Below are 13,232 nucleotides of genomic sequence, written 5' to 3'. Positions count from 1 at the left end.
TAGTTGAGTCCTTCGGCAGTTGACTTGCACTGAGCTGCAATTGTGGGATGTTGCTTTCTAGTAATTTGAAAAGAAAACTTTTCAGGCTTGTGAAGGAACACTCTTAAGCTGTGCTGTTTGCAGCTGGCACTGTTACATCCCACAATTTCACTCTTGTGCTACCTGTGCAAAAGGAACTAGGAGAAAGTGCCAAGTCCCTTTAGGCCTCTGGCTTCAGCCATTGCACTTGGATTATAGGTTGCCTATTGTTGCAGACAACAGACCTCTAATTTGGAGTATGGTAGTAAGCTTATCTTTACTGCTTTATAAACCTGCTCAAAACCCTGGGATGTTGTGGTATGATTTGTGAACCTACTGTCATTGCCTGTGTTGGTGTAGGAAACAGTTGCATCTCTGTTACTGTTACAGTGTTATTCTAAGACTTTTTGAAGAAAGTTGCCATTTTACTACAGTGAATTGAATATGCAGTTGAGGACTTCATTAATGTCTTTTAAGGCCTAATTCCAGTACATCATCTGTGTTTTTAGTCTCATCTAGAAAATGAGGTAAAATTATTGTAGTAACTTTTCAAGTGTTGAATATTGATTCATTTTAATAGTCTGGTTTTTGTTTGTTTGTTTTTTTTTTTTCCACAGAAAGTAAAGTTCAACATCTGGACCTGAAGACACCAGAGCCCAGGAGTCTGGAAAGTCAACAACAACAATCTAGTTTTGGTGAAAGCTATAGAAAGCAGTTGGAGCAGATTAAATTAAACTGTGTTAATGCCAGAAAAAAAATGCCAGCTCAAGAGGTGTCACAGAAAAGCTGCTATGGAGAGGTAAAGTAACAAAAATGTTACATGTGTGCTAGCAGCCTTCTCACGTTGAATAAATTATTTCTGTGTTCTTAATTGTGGCTCCTTGTGTGATATAATATCTTGCTTTGCCCTCTGTAGGGAAAACAAATGAACATTGAACAGTCTGGTCATCCTGTTTCAAGACGATCATCACCATCAGATGCTTTTCCTAAGAAAAGTGACCCATTGCACGTTTATGGAACACCAAGCACCACATCTAATGATTATATGGCCTGGTAAGCCTACTATAAGGTGGTAGTTGATCTCTGGAAAGGTTTAAGCAGGTTTTTACAGGGTTTAAATTTTTCTGTTCGATAGCAAATATTCCAAGTGCTTCTGTGAAGTGCCTGACTTTGAGATTCAGATTGCATTTAGGGACCTTTGCCTTTTTGGGCAGCTTTTCAGCATTTGAATATTTGCCATCAAATCAGTAGAGCCCTAGTAGAGCGTTTACCTTTTTCACTGATGCCTGTTACATAACACTTTCTTTTGGATAAATTATGCGGCTGAGAGACGTTTTAGATTGATAACGATATATCAGTTTATTTCCCATGATGCAAGTGTCTGAGGTTTTTTAAAAGCTTTTGGATAAATCCAGAAGCTTGCGGAATTAAGCACTTATGTTTGGAAACTATAGCATTTGTTTATCCATGTTACCTTAAATAAGGCATAAACCCCTATGCCTGTGTTGGCAAACCTTTCTAATTATATGATTACTTTTTGTTTTCATAAGTCTCTAGGATGAATCATATAGGTCAAGGTTGTATGCTGAGTAAGTACTGTTCCTGTTGGTAGGACCTCTGTCTCCATAGCTGCAGAATTCAGACTGTAGGTAGGGCATGAACCACGTAATTTCATGAAGGAATGTGATAATAGTCCTTGAATAAATTCTCTTTACTTGGTTTGTACATACTAAATATGCAGAATTGCTCAGTGTTTCTATTTCTCTATTTGGACTGGTTTCCTTTTTTTTTTTTTTACTTCTGTGATTTTACTCTACCAAATAAATTCTAGTTATATACATTTTTTTCCAATTCTGATCTTGGCATTAGTTTCTGTAAATACAATTGGGGAAAAATTTAGTATGTTTAGAAATACAACTAAAGAGATGGTAGACACATCAGGACAACAAATAAAAAAACCATAGGATTTTTTGCAATCTTTTGTTTTCTTAAATCAATGGTCTTTCTGCTCATACACAGTGTAGCTAAAACTCTCAAGGCAATAGTGAAAGTTTTTGAAGTTGTCTGTCTTAATATGCTTACTCTAAAAATAGGTAATCTAAAAAGTTTTTGAATAAATAACAATAAGCTGGAGAAGAGTAACTGGCTCAAACTCTTAGTCAGCTCTTCTAGCTTTATAGTTCCTTCACTTTTCAGTTGCTGGGAAGTGCCAGCTATTATCTGAAGATAGTGAGTTTGTGTTCTTAAAAGTATTTGCTAAGTATGTGATAGTTTCAGTGTACTTTTAAAAGGACTTCTAAATGAAGATGTTGAAGCAGTCATTGATAATTACTGAATGAAGTGGAGGCTTGAGCTCTTGCTAGTCACTAGGGTTTAACTTTCAAGAAACATTGAAGATTTCAACTTTGTTGTTAAAATAATCTTAGAAAATACAACTAATGCAGATACTGTTTATTTTTTTGTTAGTTTCAGCACACCAGTTGTAAAGGACAAGTTTCTGCCAGGATGTCAACTTTCTACTCCCTACAGCCAGTTCCCATATTATTTACCACATACTCCAGCAACTCCATTTCAAAATCAAGTTGGCTTGCAGGTAACAATTTTCTGTCATTTTAGCACATATTTTCATTGGGAGCTACTTTGGGTAAAATAAATGTGTATATATATTGTTTTCATCTGAAGTTACTGTTCATCTTCCTGGAGGACTAATGGAAAGTAGTCTAGTATTCCTAAAATAATGTTCTTCGTATGTATGTCTCAATTTAGATGACCTAAGTCAGATGTTTAAAAATCAGTTCAATTTTGTCAAAATGCTGGAGCCTTTATGTCTAAGCCTTTTCTAAGCAATCTCAGCCTTTTCAGGTCTATCTTAATGACACAGAGAAGAACTAGAGCCTCTATTTTTGTTCTGCAGTGCTTTTACACTGGTATTACCCAGTACAGTACCATTAAAGAGAAGCAGTGTGTGTTGAAAATCATGAGTTTGAGGGAGGCAAAAGATTGCATTTCTCCTTTTTTTTTTTTTTTTTAGATTTCACAAATTTTGATACATTTGTTGTGGCCTGACATAATGTAAAAATGGGTTACCTTAGATGTGTTGCATATTCAGGTAGGAGCCTTCCCAATTGTAGATAAAACTGGAGGATAGGTTTAAGCGTCCTACCAGAGGATAAGTATTGATAAATTAATAAATCAAACTTGAGGCCCTTCTATGGCTTGGTGTAGCAGATATGGGCAATGCAGGCTGTTTCAACTTCACACTACTGCAGTCTTTTAGCTATTAGCTTCAAAAAGAATGGTAGATGGTTTCAGTACAGCTCTTAAGTTTCATGCTGAGAGTGAAAGTCTCTTGGATAATGTAGTTTCTGACATTAGATGTAAAGAGGGAGGTGTCTCTAATGATTTGGAAAGCCTTATTAAAGAAGATCCTTTCCTTGATTTCCAGTGTGAGGAGCATTGCACCTTTTGTGTGAGTGCAGTGATGTTACATGCCAAATGCTGATCAGTGTATGGGGATGTAGCTTTCATTTGGAGTTTCTTTACTGCTTCTAAACAACGTTATCTTCAGAAAGAGCAAGACAACTTAAAGCATTTTAATGTAATAAAAAGTAGAGCTCTCAAGTTCTGTTGCATGTACCAATATTTATTTCTTAACCTTTTCTATGTGTACACAGGTTCCAGCTGCTGTACCTTCACATGAATGCCTTGTCATCAATGGAAGAGTTTATACAGTGTTAAAGCAAATAGGTAGTGGGGGCTCGAGTAAGGTAAGGTGCTCCTTTATCCTTTTAGGCAGTCACTCATTTACACAGAGTACAATCTATTATAAATGTTGAAATCACCTAATGAGTGCCTAGTGTTAACATGTACACAATATTTGACCCAGGGAATCTAGAACTTTGCTGGTGTGCCATGCTTAGACTTTTTGCTCTTGAAGATAATTTCTGTGGTAGAGTAAGCATTAAAATTCCTGGTAGAATCAGCTGTTCTGTTGTAAGAGGTGTGCTGCATTGTGTACATCCTAATGTGAAAGGCTGTTGTTTAGAGCAGTGTGATTACACTGTTGGGAAATGGGTGACTTTGTAAAGTTGATTGAGAGCCTGAGGGAGACAGACCATCTCTTAACTACTTCTGTAACTTGTGTGAGGAGTAGAGTTGTAGCTATGTCTGAAGTGGTGAGCGAGATGCTTTTTACATGGAAATCTGGGGTCATGGGAGCTTGGGAAACAATACTGGCAAAATCTCTTGGGCTTGTTATAGTCCCTTAGTTTTTTAACAGCATAAGCAGTTTAGCTTGATGTAGTGGGGGACTATGTCAAAGGCCTTACAGAAGTCCAGATAGATGATATCTCTATCTCTTCCCTTGTCCAGTGATTTAGTCCCTCCCTCACAGAAGGTCACTGGGTTGGTCAGACAGACTTGCATGTGGTGAAGCAGTGCTGGCTCTTTCAAATCACCTCCCTGTTCTCCATGTGTTTTAGCAGAGCTTCTAGGAGGATGTGGTATCCTAAGGACACCTAATTTAACTGATTACTTAGAGGTCTTTCCCTTTGTGAATCCATGTTGACTGTCTGATCGTTGCATTTCAGTTGTACCCAGTAGGATATTCTCTGTAATTTTTGCAGCAACTGAGGTTAGGCTAACAAGTTTGTGGTTTCCTGGGTCTGCCCTCCCGTCCTTCTTGTCAGTTAGACTAATATTAGCCAGGTTGCAGTCAGCAGGGAACTCCGGAAAGAGGAGCTCTCTGTTGCCAGTGTATGGTTGTAGAATGAGGTAGGATGGCAGGGACTTCTGTGTGTCACTCTCATAGTCTGCTTAAAACAAGGCTCAAATAGAGCAGGGTATGCATGAGGTTTTGTGTTTAAATATTGCCAAGGATGGAGATTTCATAGCCTATCTGGACAAGCAGTTTTCCTGTTGGTCTATATGACAGTGAAAAAATCAAAGCATCCAATTGTGATTTTCCTTGTTGTTAGCTATGTCTGCTGTATCTCATACTTTGATGGTTCAAGAGGAGTCTGTCATACCTTCCCTTTAAATAGCTGAAGACTGCATGTAGGGTTTCCTGCAGCCTTCTCATCTTAAAGACTAAATGACACTTTGCGCTCTCAACCTCTTCTAATGTGCCATGTGATCTAGCCTCCAGATGATCATGGTGTGACAAAGTGAATGTGTGAGGGCAGATCAAACCTTTATCTCTGAGTGTTATTTCATAATCTTAAGAACACTGCAGACTCATGATGTACTACACCTGGTGAAATACAATGTGGCACCAAGATAGCTTCTGATAGAGGGTTGTTTCTGTTGTAACTGGTGTCTTTGATTTTTTTCATGCTGACTTGGTATGAATTTCTTCATATTGTTTCTTCCTTTTGAAAAGGTAGACTTTGGTATTCAGGCTGAGTTGAGATGGTGGACCATGGTACATTTGAATTAGGGATGAATGAAATTATTAACTGACACTGTTTTGTAGGTGTTTCAAGTACTGAATGACAAGAAGCAGCTGTATGCTGTCAAATATGTGAACCTAGAGGAAGCTGATCAACAGACTGTTGAGAGCTATAAGAATGAAATTGCTCATTTGAGTAAACTGCAGCAACATAGTGATAAGATCATCCGCCTTTATGGCTAGTGAGTAAATACTAACTTTATTTAATCAGTGTTTCACTGTAAAAAGATATTTTCTTCACTTTTAACACACATGTTTTATTTTTAGTGAAATTACTGATCAACATATCTACATGGTAATGGAGTGTGGAAATATTGATCTCAATAGCTGGCTTAAAAAGAAAAAAAAGATGGATCCACTGGAACGAAAGAGCTATTGGAAAAATATGCTGGAAGCTGTTCACACAATCCATGAATATGGTATTCTTAAATAATTCTAGGTATTTGTGTAGGATATATGGCAGATAATGTCTCTTGTTTTAATTTTGGAGATGGTATTGTTTTTAATGTTGGTGTAATCTTAGTGATCTACAAAGATGGATATTTACTGTATTTAAAAAAAATAGCAGTGATGCAAAAAACAAAGTTAAATCTTGATCCAGAGACAGGCTTGGTTAACTCAAGAAGGATCTCACAAATATACTGTCTATGTAATGCTATCTGCTTTCTTTCAACAGCCAGAAAATATTTTCTGTTTTAGACTACCTTGTATATTCCCGCTTGTTCTCTGTTAGACTCAAATTTTAGCCACTCAGTCTCCCCATACTTGGCTTTGACATTAATGACAGCTCTGCCATCTTTACTTTGACAAAGTGTTTCAGCTTTCTCCTAGACTTCTTCAGGCCTTCCTCTCCTCTTTACCTATATAATTGTGTATGCATCTATAGCATCTATATTCTATTTGTCTGTATAGTATAAAGGAGAGGCAGACTTGGATCTTTTCCTATATAATAATCAAGTGAAGAGTAGTACATGTAGCAGAAAGCATCATCTATTTTAGGACTAGAACATCCAAAAATATAGCAAGCAGCAAAACCTACTGAAATTCAGCAAGCATACATATATGTGATGTTTTGAAAAAAGCCATAGATTTTTGTAAAATATCAAGATAGATTGGTTGATTATGTAGATAGTAACCAAAACTCATGTTAAATTGTGCAAGTAGAGTTTGTGAGAAGGCAGTTGTGTATATTCCTTAGTGAATGGTACCTTTTATCAGACTAGGCAATGTAATTTTATTTTAACTCCCTGCTTAGCTAATTAAAGAGAGAACGACAAGCATGGACAGGCCACTGAACTGCTCCAGAGCAGCAATCCAGTGTGGCTATGTGCCCACAGAGCTGGAGTGTCTGTCCCAAACTGAGACAAACTCTGCAACTCAAATTGCTTGGAGCTGTTCTGGGGTACCTGCAGGTTTGATTAAGTAGTAATTCTAACTGTAAATTCATGCAAGTTAAGAACTCTTTAGGAAAAAATGGAAGCACTTTTGTGAAATCTGCAGAGACTCAAATAAAGCCAGTCTGTACCTTCTCTCTGTGCAAGGGTTATAGGAATTGAGTAATACTAAACCTTATGGTAGTAATTTGGATTTACTTTAAACTCTTTTTTACAGGCATTATTCACAGTGATCTGAAACCAGCAAACTTTCTGATAGTTGATGGAATGTTAAAACTAATTGACTTTGGCATTGCAAACCAAATGCAGCCGGATGTGACAAGTATCATTAAAGATTCTCAGGTGAAATACTTCTGGAAAATTGATGTCCATTTTTCTGTGAAATGCAATAGTACCTGCTGATAACTTTGATTGTAATAACCTCAACTACTATTGAAATCTTATGCTGAATGGTTTTATATGTGTGTGTGAATATTTGTATATATTGTTTTTTACATGTTTTAATGAAGAAAATAATAACGGCATTCAACTTCAATAGAAACAAACTTTTAAGATGCTTTTCAGTGTTTTGGGACAGAAATCTAAGTTTTATTAAGTTAATGAAATTTAATGCATGCTTTACATAAAATATTCTTTCATTTTTATGGTTAGGCTGGCACAATGAATTATATGCCACCTGAAGCAATAGAAGATAGGTCTTCCTATGGAGAAAATGGCAAACCTCATTCTAAGGTAGTATGATCTTTTTCCTCCTATTCCCTTCATGTTAAGAAGGAAGGAATTCAGTCATATCTTCAGGTTTTTTTCAAAATCTTCCACTGAACTTGAACACAAGAGAATTTATTGTGCTGTGATGGTGTGCAGAGTTGGAAGGTTAAGCTTAATCTCCCTAACTACCCAAAAGCATTTGGCAGATGGTATTTAGAAAAAATGTAAGCGCTCAGTTACTGTGTAAAATTGAAAGTAAAACAGAGGCACAGGCTTGGGCATTTTAGGGCCACAAATGAGTTCAGTGTATCCTATTAATTTTTCTCCACTACAGAGTATTGTGTATTGTAGAAAATTTTATAACTTCACCAGGGCAATGGAATGTGAATGATGAGAAAAGTACTGAAGGGAAAGCGTTTTTCACATTGGCAGTCAAAATTCAATTGAGGGTTACATTGTTTGGTGCAAAAGTATTTAAAATCCATATGTACTCGCATGTACATGAAGATTAATTTTTTAACAGTTGAATGGAAGTATTATTATGTAATAAAATAAAATCTTGGCTTCCTAAATAGAGAATAAAATATTTCAAAAGTGGATTTTTTTTTTTAAGGATGGTGATTTTTTTTACCTTTTGTACTTCTAAATTAAAACTGCATGCAAAATGCAGATTTTTTTCAGCTCATCTAAGCAAAAATCTAACCACTGTGCTGGGAGTCAGGTTCTCTGTATGCATCTTTCTCCACTTCCCCCCTCTCCCCCGCTCTGTGCTTCTCTTGAAGTAATTCAGCTTCAAAAGGATAAGTGCAAAGTTGTCCTGCAAGGACCAGCCTGAGTGTCATAGTTGAAATGTGGATCTGAATCCTTTAAACCCAGGGGAATTGAATTGTGGCTTTCCACTTAGGAGACATAGCAGTGATCTCTCACCATTTCCTGGATTTAAATAATTTAGTATGCTTTTAGTTGTGTTTATTTTTAATCTGAAATTAGAATCCTGCAGTTTGACTTGTTAAGGACTAACTTTATTTTTAAGTTCTTCAAGTAAGTTGATTTTCAAAAATAGTTTAGAACAATAGTTTTCTTATGGAATATCAGTGAAGGAAGCCACACTACTTAGTAGATAATGGCGTGCTGTCTTGGTGATTTTGTGTAACAGTAACAAAGATCTCTTACACAATGAAAACTGTACAAATACATGATAAATTGACTGAAGGGTCAGTTTCTTAAGTAGAGAATAATTTTTTTTTTTTAATTTTTAATATTAGATAAGTCCCAAAAGCGATGTGTGGTCACTGGGCTGCATTTTGTACTGTATGACATATGGAAGGACTCCGTTTCAGCATATAACAAATCACATCAATAAAATGCATGCTATTGTTGATCCAAGCTATGAAATAGTGTTCCCGGATATTGCTGAGAAGGATCTTCAAGATGTGCTGAAGGTAACTGTTCCTTTTGTTTTAAGTAATGGTAATTTCTTTATTTAAAGCATATTTTATAAAACTGAATGAGTTGTGCTTGAAAGACTTTTTTCACAGAGATGCTCACTGCTACTTGTAGCAGGCCTTGTTCTAAAAGAAGAACTAAGCTAGAGCTACTCATGTAGTTTCCATATTAAAGTCTCTTTTCAGCTCAATACCAGCTACCTAAGTCCTTTGGTTCAACAACCGAAGTAAATACTGTTAATTCCTAGGACAATTCATAATTTATAGGCAAAACATTCTTCCTCTTTCTCCATTTGCAGCGCTGTTTAATAAGAAATCCTAAAGAGAGAATTTCTGTTTCGGAGTTGCTGGTACATCCCTATGTTCAAATTCAAAGTCATTGTCCAACAGGTACATTTATTTTAAAATATATTTTATTAAATAGTATTTTTAACTATGCATTAGAAACCACTTCACTCTTAGAGGTATTATGAGCTTGTTGGTGTGACACAGTTTTGTTTGGTGCCTACATCTGCTTCAGAAAAGACTTCAGTATTTTAATTCTTAAACCTCTTGCAAACTGTTCTGGCAGTTTTTATGCTGATAATGTATACAATTTCACCATAAGTATAAATTACCTGCAGGTGTTCCAAGTGCAAAAGGAACAACAGAGGAAATGAAACGTATCCTTGGCCAGCTTGTTGGCTTGAATTCTCCCAATTCTATTTCTAGAGCTGCGAGGGTAAGTAAATTGTCTTTTCTATTTTGTGTAGTAGTACATGCTCATGCAGACCAAGGTTAGAATGTTTAGTAGTGAAAGATGAAACAATACATATATGAAATCTTCAGCCATAGCTGGGAAAACATTGCATGTCTTAGTGCTTTTATTTGCAAGGATGCAGAATCTCTACATTATTCTGAACTGGAAGGGTTGAAATGTGATGGGTGATGCTAGTAATTTTTCCTTTTAGTTTTTTCTTTCCTTTCCACCTCCTGATAGATCTGCTTTGCTTTTAAGCAGCCCCTCTGTGGGGGGTCTTCTAATTTAAGAACTCTCACTATGGAAAAATTACCTCAATTGATCTGTTAAGTGTGCACACTTTTGGACTGCAACTGTTCCTGCTTCCTGGAAGTTGCTGAGCTGTTAATGCCAGTGCTGTGTAAATTAGTTCCTGTGGGTTGAAGTACTGCAGCCTCTCTGTTTATTGCCTGAAAGAAGCTGGATAAATCTTCAACTCTGTTCTTTCTATGTGTGTCTCAGAAGTGATGGTGTAAAGTATACATAAGACCTAGAGAATGCAAAGCTGCTTTCATGGGGAGGAAAGCAAATTCAATGTATATTAAATCTAAAGGAGTTCATGCTTACACTTCTAGTTGCACTTGATCTGTTTTGAATATGAGGGTGAACAAGTAGTTTATTCTTCTAACAAAATGGTGATTTGGCTGTTTGTGGGCCAAGTATCTGAGTATCTCATGTAAACCTTGCATGCCCCCAGTACACAAATAACTCCTTCCATGCTGAGGTTTCCATAGTGGAGACATTTAATAGAGTTAACTTGATTTTTAGATCTCTCAGCTCATTTGTGCTCTCCTGACTCGTGAAACTCTATAACTTTGCCCCCACTGCAAAGTCAGCCGTATGTATTTTCCTCTGGGCACTGCACTGCATTACAGCTGGTACAACTAAGCTGTCTTAAGTGTTTTATTTTTTGATTTGACAGAGCAATTTTAGTATGGAATATTTCAGTATGTGATGATTTATTTCAAGTGTAATGCTTGTTTTATAGTTTGAATCCATGTGCAGTACAACTGTGTTCACCTGAATACCCTGTGTGTTTAACTTTCAGACTTTATATGAACAGTGCAGCAGTGGTAAAACTCTTGATGTATCAGCATTTGCAAAACCTGGGAGTCAAAAAACATGGACAACAAAATGATGTGCTACTGTTCAGGATGCAACTGATGTCTGGTCTGTTAAAAAAGTATTTTGTGCTGCTAGCTTTTAAAAGGACACTCAGCATAAAGTTTGCATTTTTATGTTCGTTGTGTTCTTTTGATAATGATTTCAGGTCATTAAAAAGAGCTTAATTGAATGCTTTTTACTGTGGGCTCTTTCACTCCTTGCATGCTGCTTGGGTTGAGCAACAACAACGGCTACTTGGTGATTATGGTCTGTGTTACTTACAAAGCACTACAGTGTCTGTAGTACACAAACTTGTATGAGAATCTTTTAAGAGGAGATCTTATGAGAAGCTAATATAAAAAGTTCCCCAAAAATGCCAACTGATGTACATGAAAAACATGGAATACCTTTGCTAACAAATACCTTGCTAACAAATACCTTGGAAAGGAGCATTCTGTATAAACCACCAGTTACAATATTGGTAGATGCATGTAAATGTCACCCAGTTTTTGAGCTGTTCCTGTGGTTAAGTGTTATGATGGAATCATCAGTACTGTGTTGAACTTGTATGAATAAAATGGCTCTTGTTGTATTAAAAATGCTATTACAAGTTTAGTCTGCTTTTCAAATTTCAAAATAGAAATTCCTTCAGGTTTCACAATATTAATAAATTACTAATTTGGGTTTTTAAAAGCATTGATACTAAGCATTCTCTAAAATGCACTGAATGTAGGAGAAGTGGATTTTACATGATTGTTATTGGATTGGTTAGGTTTTAACTGAATTACATTTCTGGTGTGAGTGTATGTTCATGCCTACCCTCCTTTGTTTTGGATTACCTGTGATTCTCCACATTACGCAGGGAGAGTGATCAGAGTGGGAATTATTCCTGATAAGCAGGAGGGCTGAAGCAGGGGCAGAGAGTGTATGCTCCACTGCAGTGTTGGAGCACACAAAGAACAGCACATCTCCTTCCTAAGAGTAAACCTGGAATGATAAACTTAAGGTGTTGGTCTTGTTGTCATTATGTGAAACAGCGTATGGAATCTCAGTTAGTCATCTGTCAGGATGGGGGGTAGTTGTCCCATATTTCTAGTGAAAAAGGCTTGTTCCCCATAGAGGTCTTGTTTTTGCTCATTTTTTTTAAAGACTTAGTGCTGCTGCAGAAGTTCAGAAGTATTTCAGGCATAAGGAGTACCTTATGCCTGTGCTAATTGTACTCCACCTTTTGTTTATAGTTTGTTATATAGATATGAAAATTTTCAAAGTTGAAGCCAGTGAAGAAAAAATTTTATTGTTCTGCACGTTTCATATTCTAAACAGTTTGAGAGACTGCTAAGGTATGGGAACTTTGGCTTTCTCTGGAAGAGGGGAAGAAGTATCAGCCTCTTCAGAGAAAAACCTGTGAAGAAAATCTTTACTCTGCAGAAGTGTCTTTTCATAAAGTGAAAAGTTTCCCAAGTCCTTGTCTAGATTACAGCGCTTGAAAAAATTATTTGTAATTATTCTAATGCTACAATTGTTTAACTTTTGCTGTTTTGCTTTCCTAGTTTGTGTTGAATATTGAGAAGCAGTGCTACATTACTGCACAGCAGTGCTACAATAGCTACAGCTATTTTTCTTTTGTAGTGTATGATTTACCAAACCTTTCTCTTATTCCATGGCTGTTGAAGAACCCACAGGAAATATAACTGGCATGAGAGGGAGCTTATGAAAGAGCCCTGGGGCTGATAAGAGGCAGTGGGATGTTATCAGTTATCCCTTTAAAATAATTTTTTTTCCATTGCAGATGGGCAGTTGATTTATACTCCTTCCCCACCTCAATGACATGCTGCAGGATATCTGTCTACCTTGCTAGCTGCCACTTATGAGTCTTCAATCTATTCCAGGCTTATTTCAGCCTTATAGACAACTATCTCCCTTCTCAGGTTCTTCTGGAGTCTTAAAAGCATAAGTGAATTACAGAAATGTGTGATTAGCTTTAAAGGACAAAAAATAACAATCTTAAGTGTCGGGTAACAGGCAGGTAACTGCTAGAAGCTTTTTCAGGGTTACGAAATGTCCATCCTGTGTCACTGTCATCCTCAAGGCTGCATTGCAGGATATTGTATATAATGGAGAGAGAAGATGGCTGGTAAAGCAGAGTATGTCTCTGTAAAGAGATAAATCTGCAGTATAATATTGTATCAGCTAATAATGAGATTCCACAGCTATGTGAAGGGTACGAAGATGGCTGGTAAAGCAGAGTATGTCTCTGTAAGGAGATAAATCTGCAGTATAATATTGTATCAGCTAATAATGAGATTCCACAGCTATGTGAAGGGTACGAAGGTAAA

At 36.6% G+C, this 13,232-nt stretch overlaps 1 protein-coding gene across 2 annotated transcripts in view; it reads left to right on the top strand.

Moving 5' to 3' along the window:
* The window catches only part of TTK (TTK protein kinase), a 30,017-nt gene extending 18,514 nt beyond the window's left edge, over window positions 1-11,503 (top strand). For both annotated transcript variants that reach the window (XM_063152865.1, XM_063152864.1), the window contains exons 12-23: window positions 636-817; window positions 935-1,071; window positions 2,485-2,611; window positions 3,693-3,785; window positions 5,492-5,649; window positions 5,735-5,886; window positions 7,079-7,203; window positions 7,513-7,593; window positions 8,835-9,011; window positions 9,314-9,404; window positions 9,638-9,735; window positions 10,841-11,503. In XM_063152865.1, the coding sequence (XP_063008935.1) occupies window positions 636-817; window positions 935-1,071; window positions 2,485-2,611; window positions 3,693-3,785; window positions 5,492-5,649; window positions 5,735-5,886; window positions 7,079-7,203; window positions 7,513-7,593; window positions 8,835-9,011; window positions 9,314-9,404; window positions 9,638-9,735; window positions 10,841-10,930 (1,511 nt within the window). In that variant the 3' untranslated portion in view covers window positions 10,931-11,503. The remainder of the gene's footprint in view (window positions 1-635; window positions 818-934; window positions 1,072-2,484; window positions 2,612-3,692; window positions 3,786-5,491; window positions 5,650-5,734; window positions 5,887-7,078; window positions 7,204-7,512; window positions 7,594-8,834; window positions 9,012-9,313; window positions 9,405-9,637; window positions 9,736-10,840) is intronic.
* The last annotated feature ends 1,729 nt before the right edge of the window (window positions 11,504-13,232 follow it).

Source organism: Melospiza melodia, chromosome 3 (assembly GCF_035770615.1).
Source record: "Melospiza melodia melodia isolate bMelMel2 chromosome 3, bMelMel2.pri, whole genome shotgun sequence".
Taxonomy (NCBI): Eukaryota; Metazoa; Chordata; class Aves; order Passeriformes; family Passerellidae; genus Melospiza; species Melospiza melodia.
This window is presented reverse-complemented; position numbering and strand designations above follow the sequence as displayed.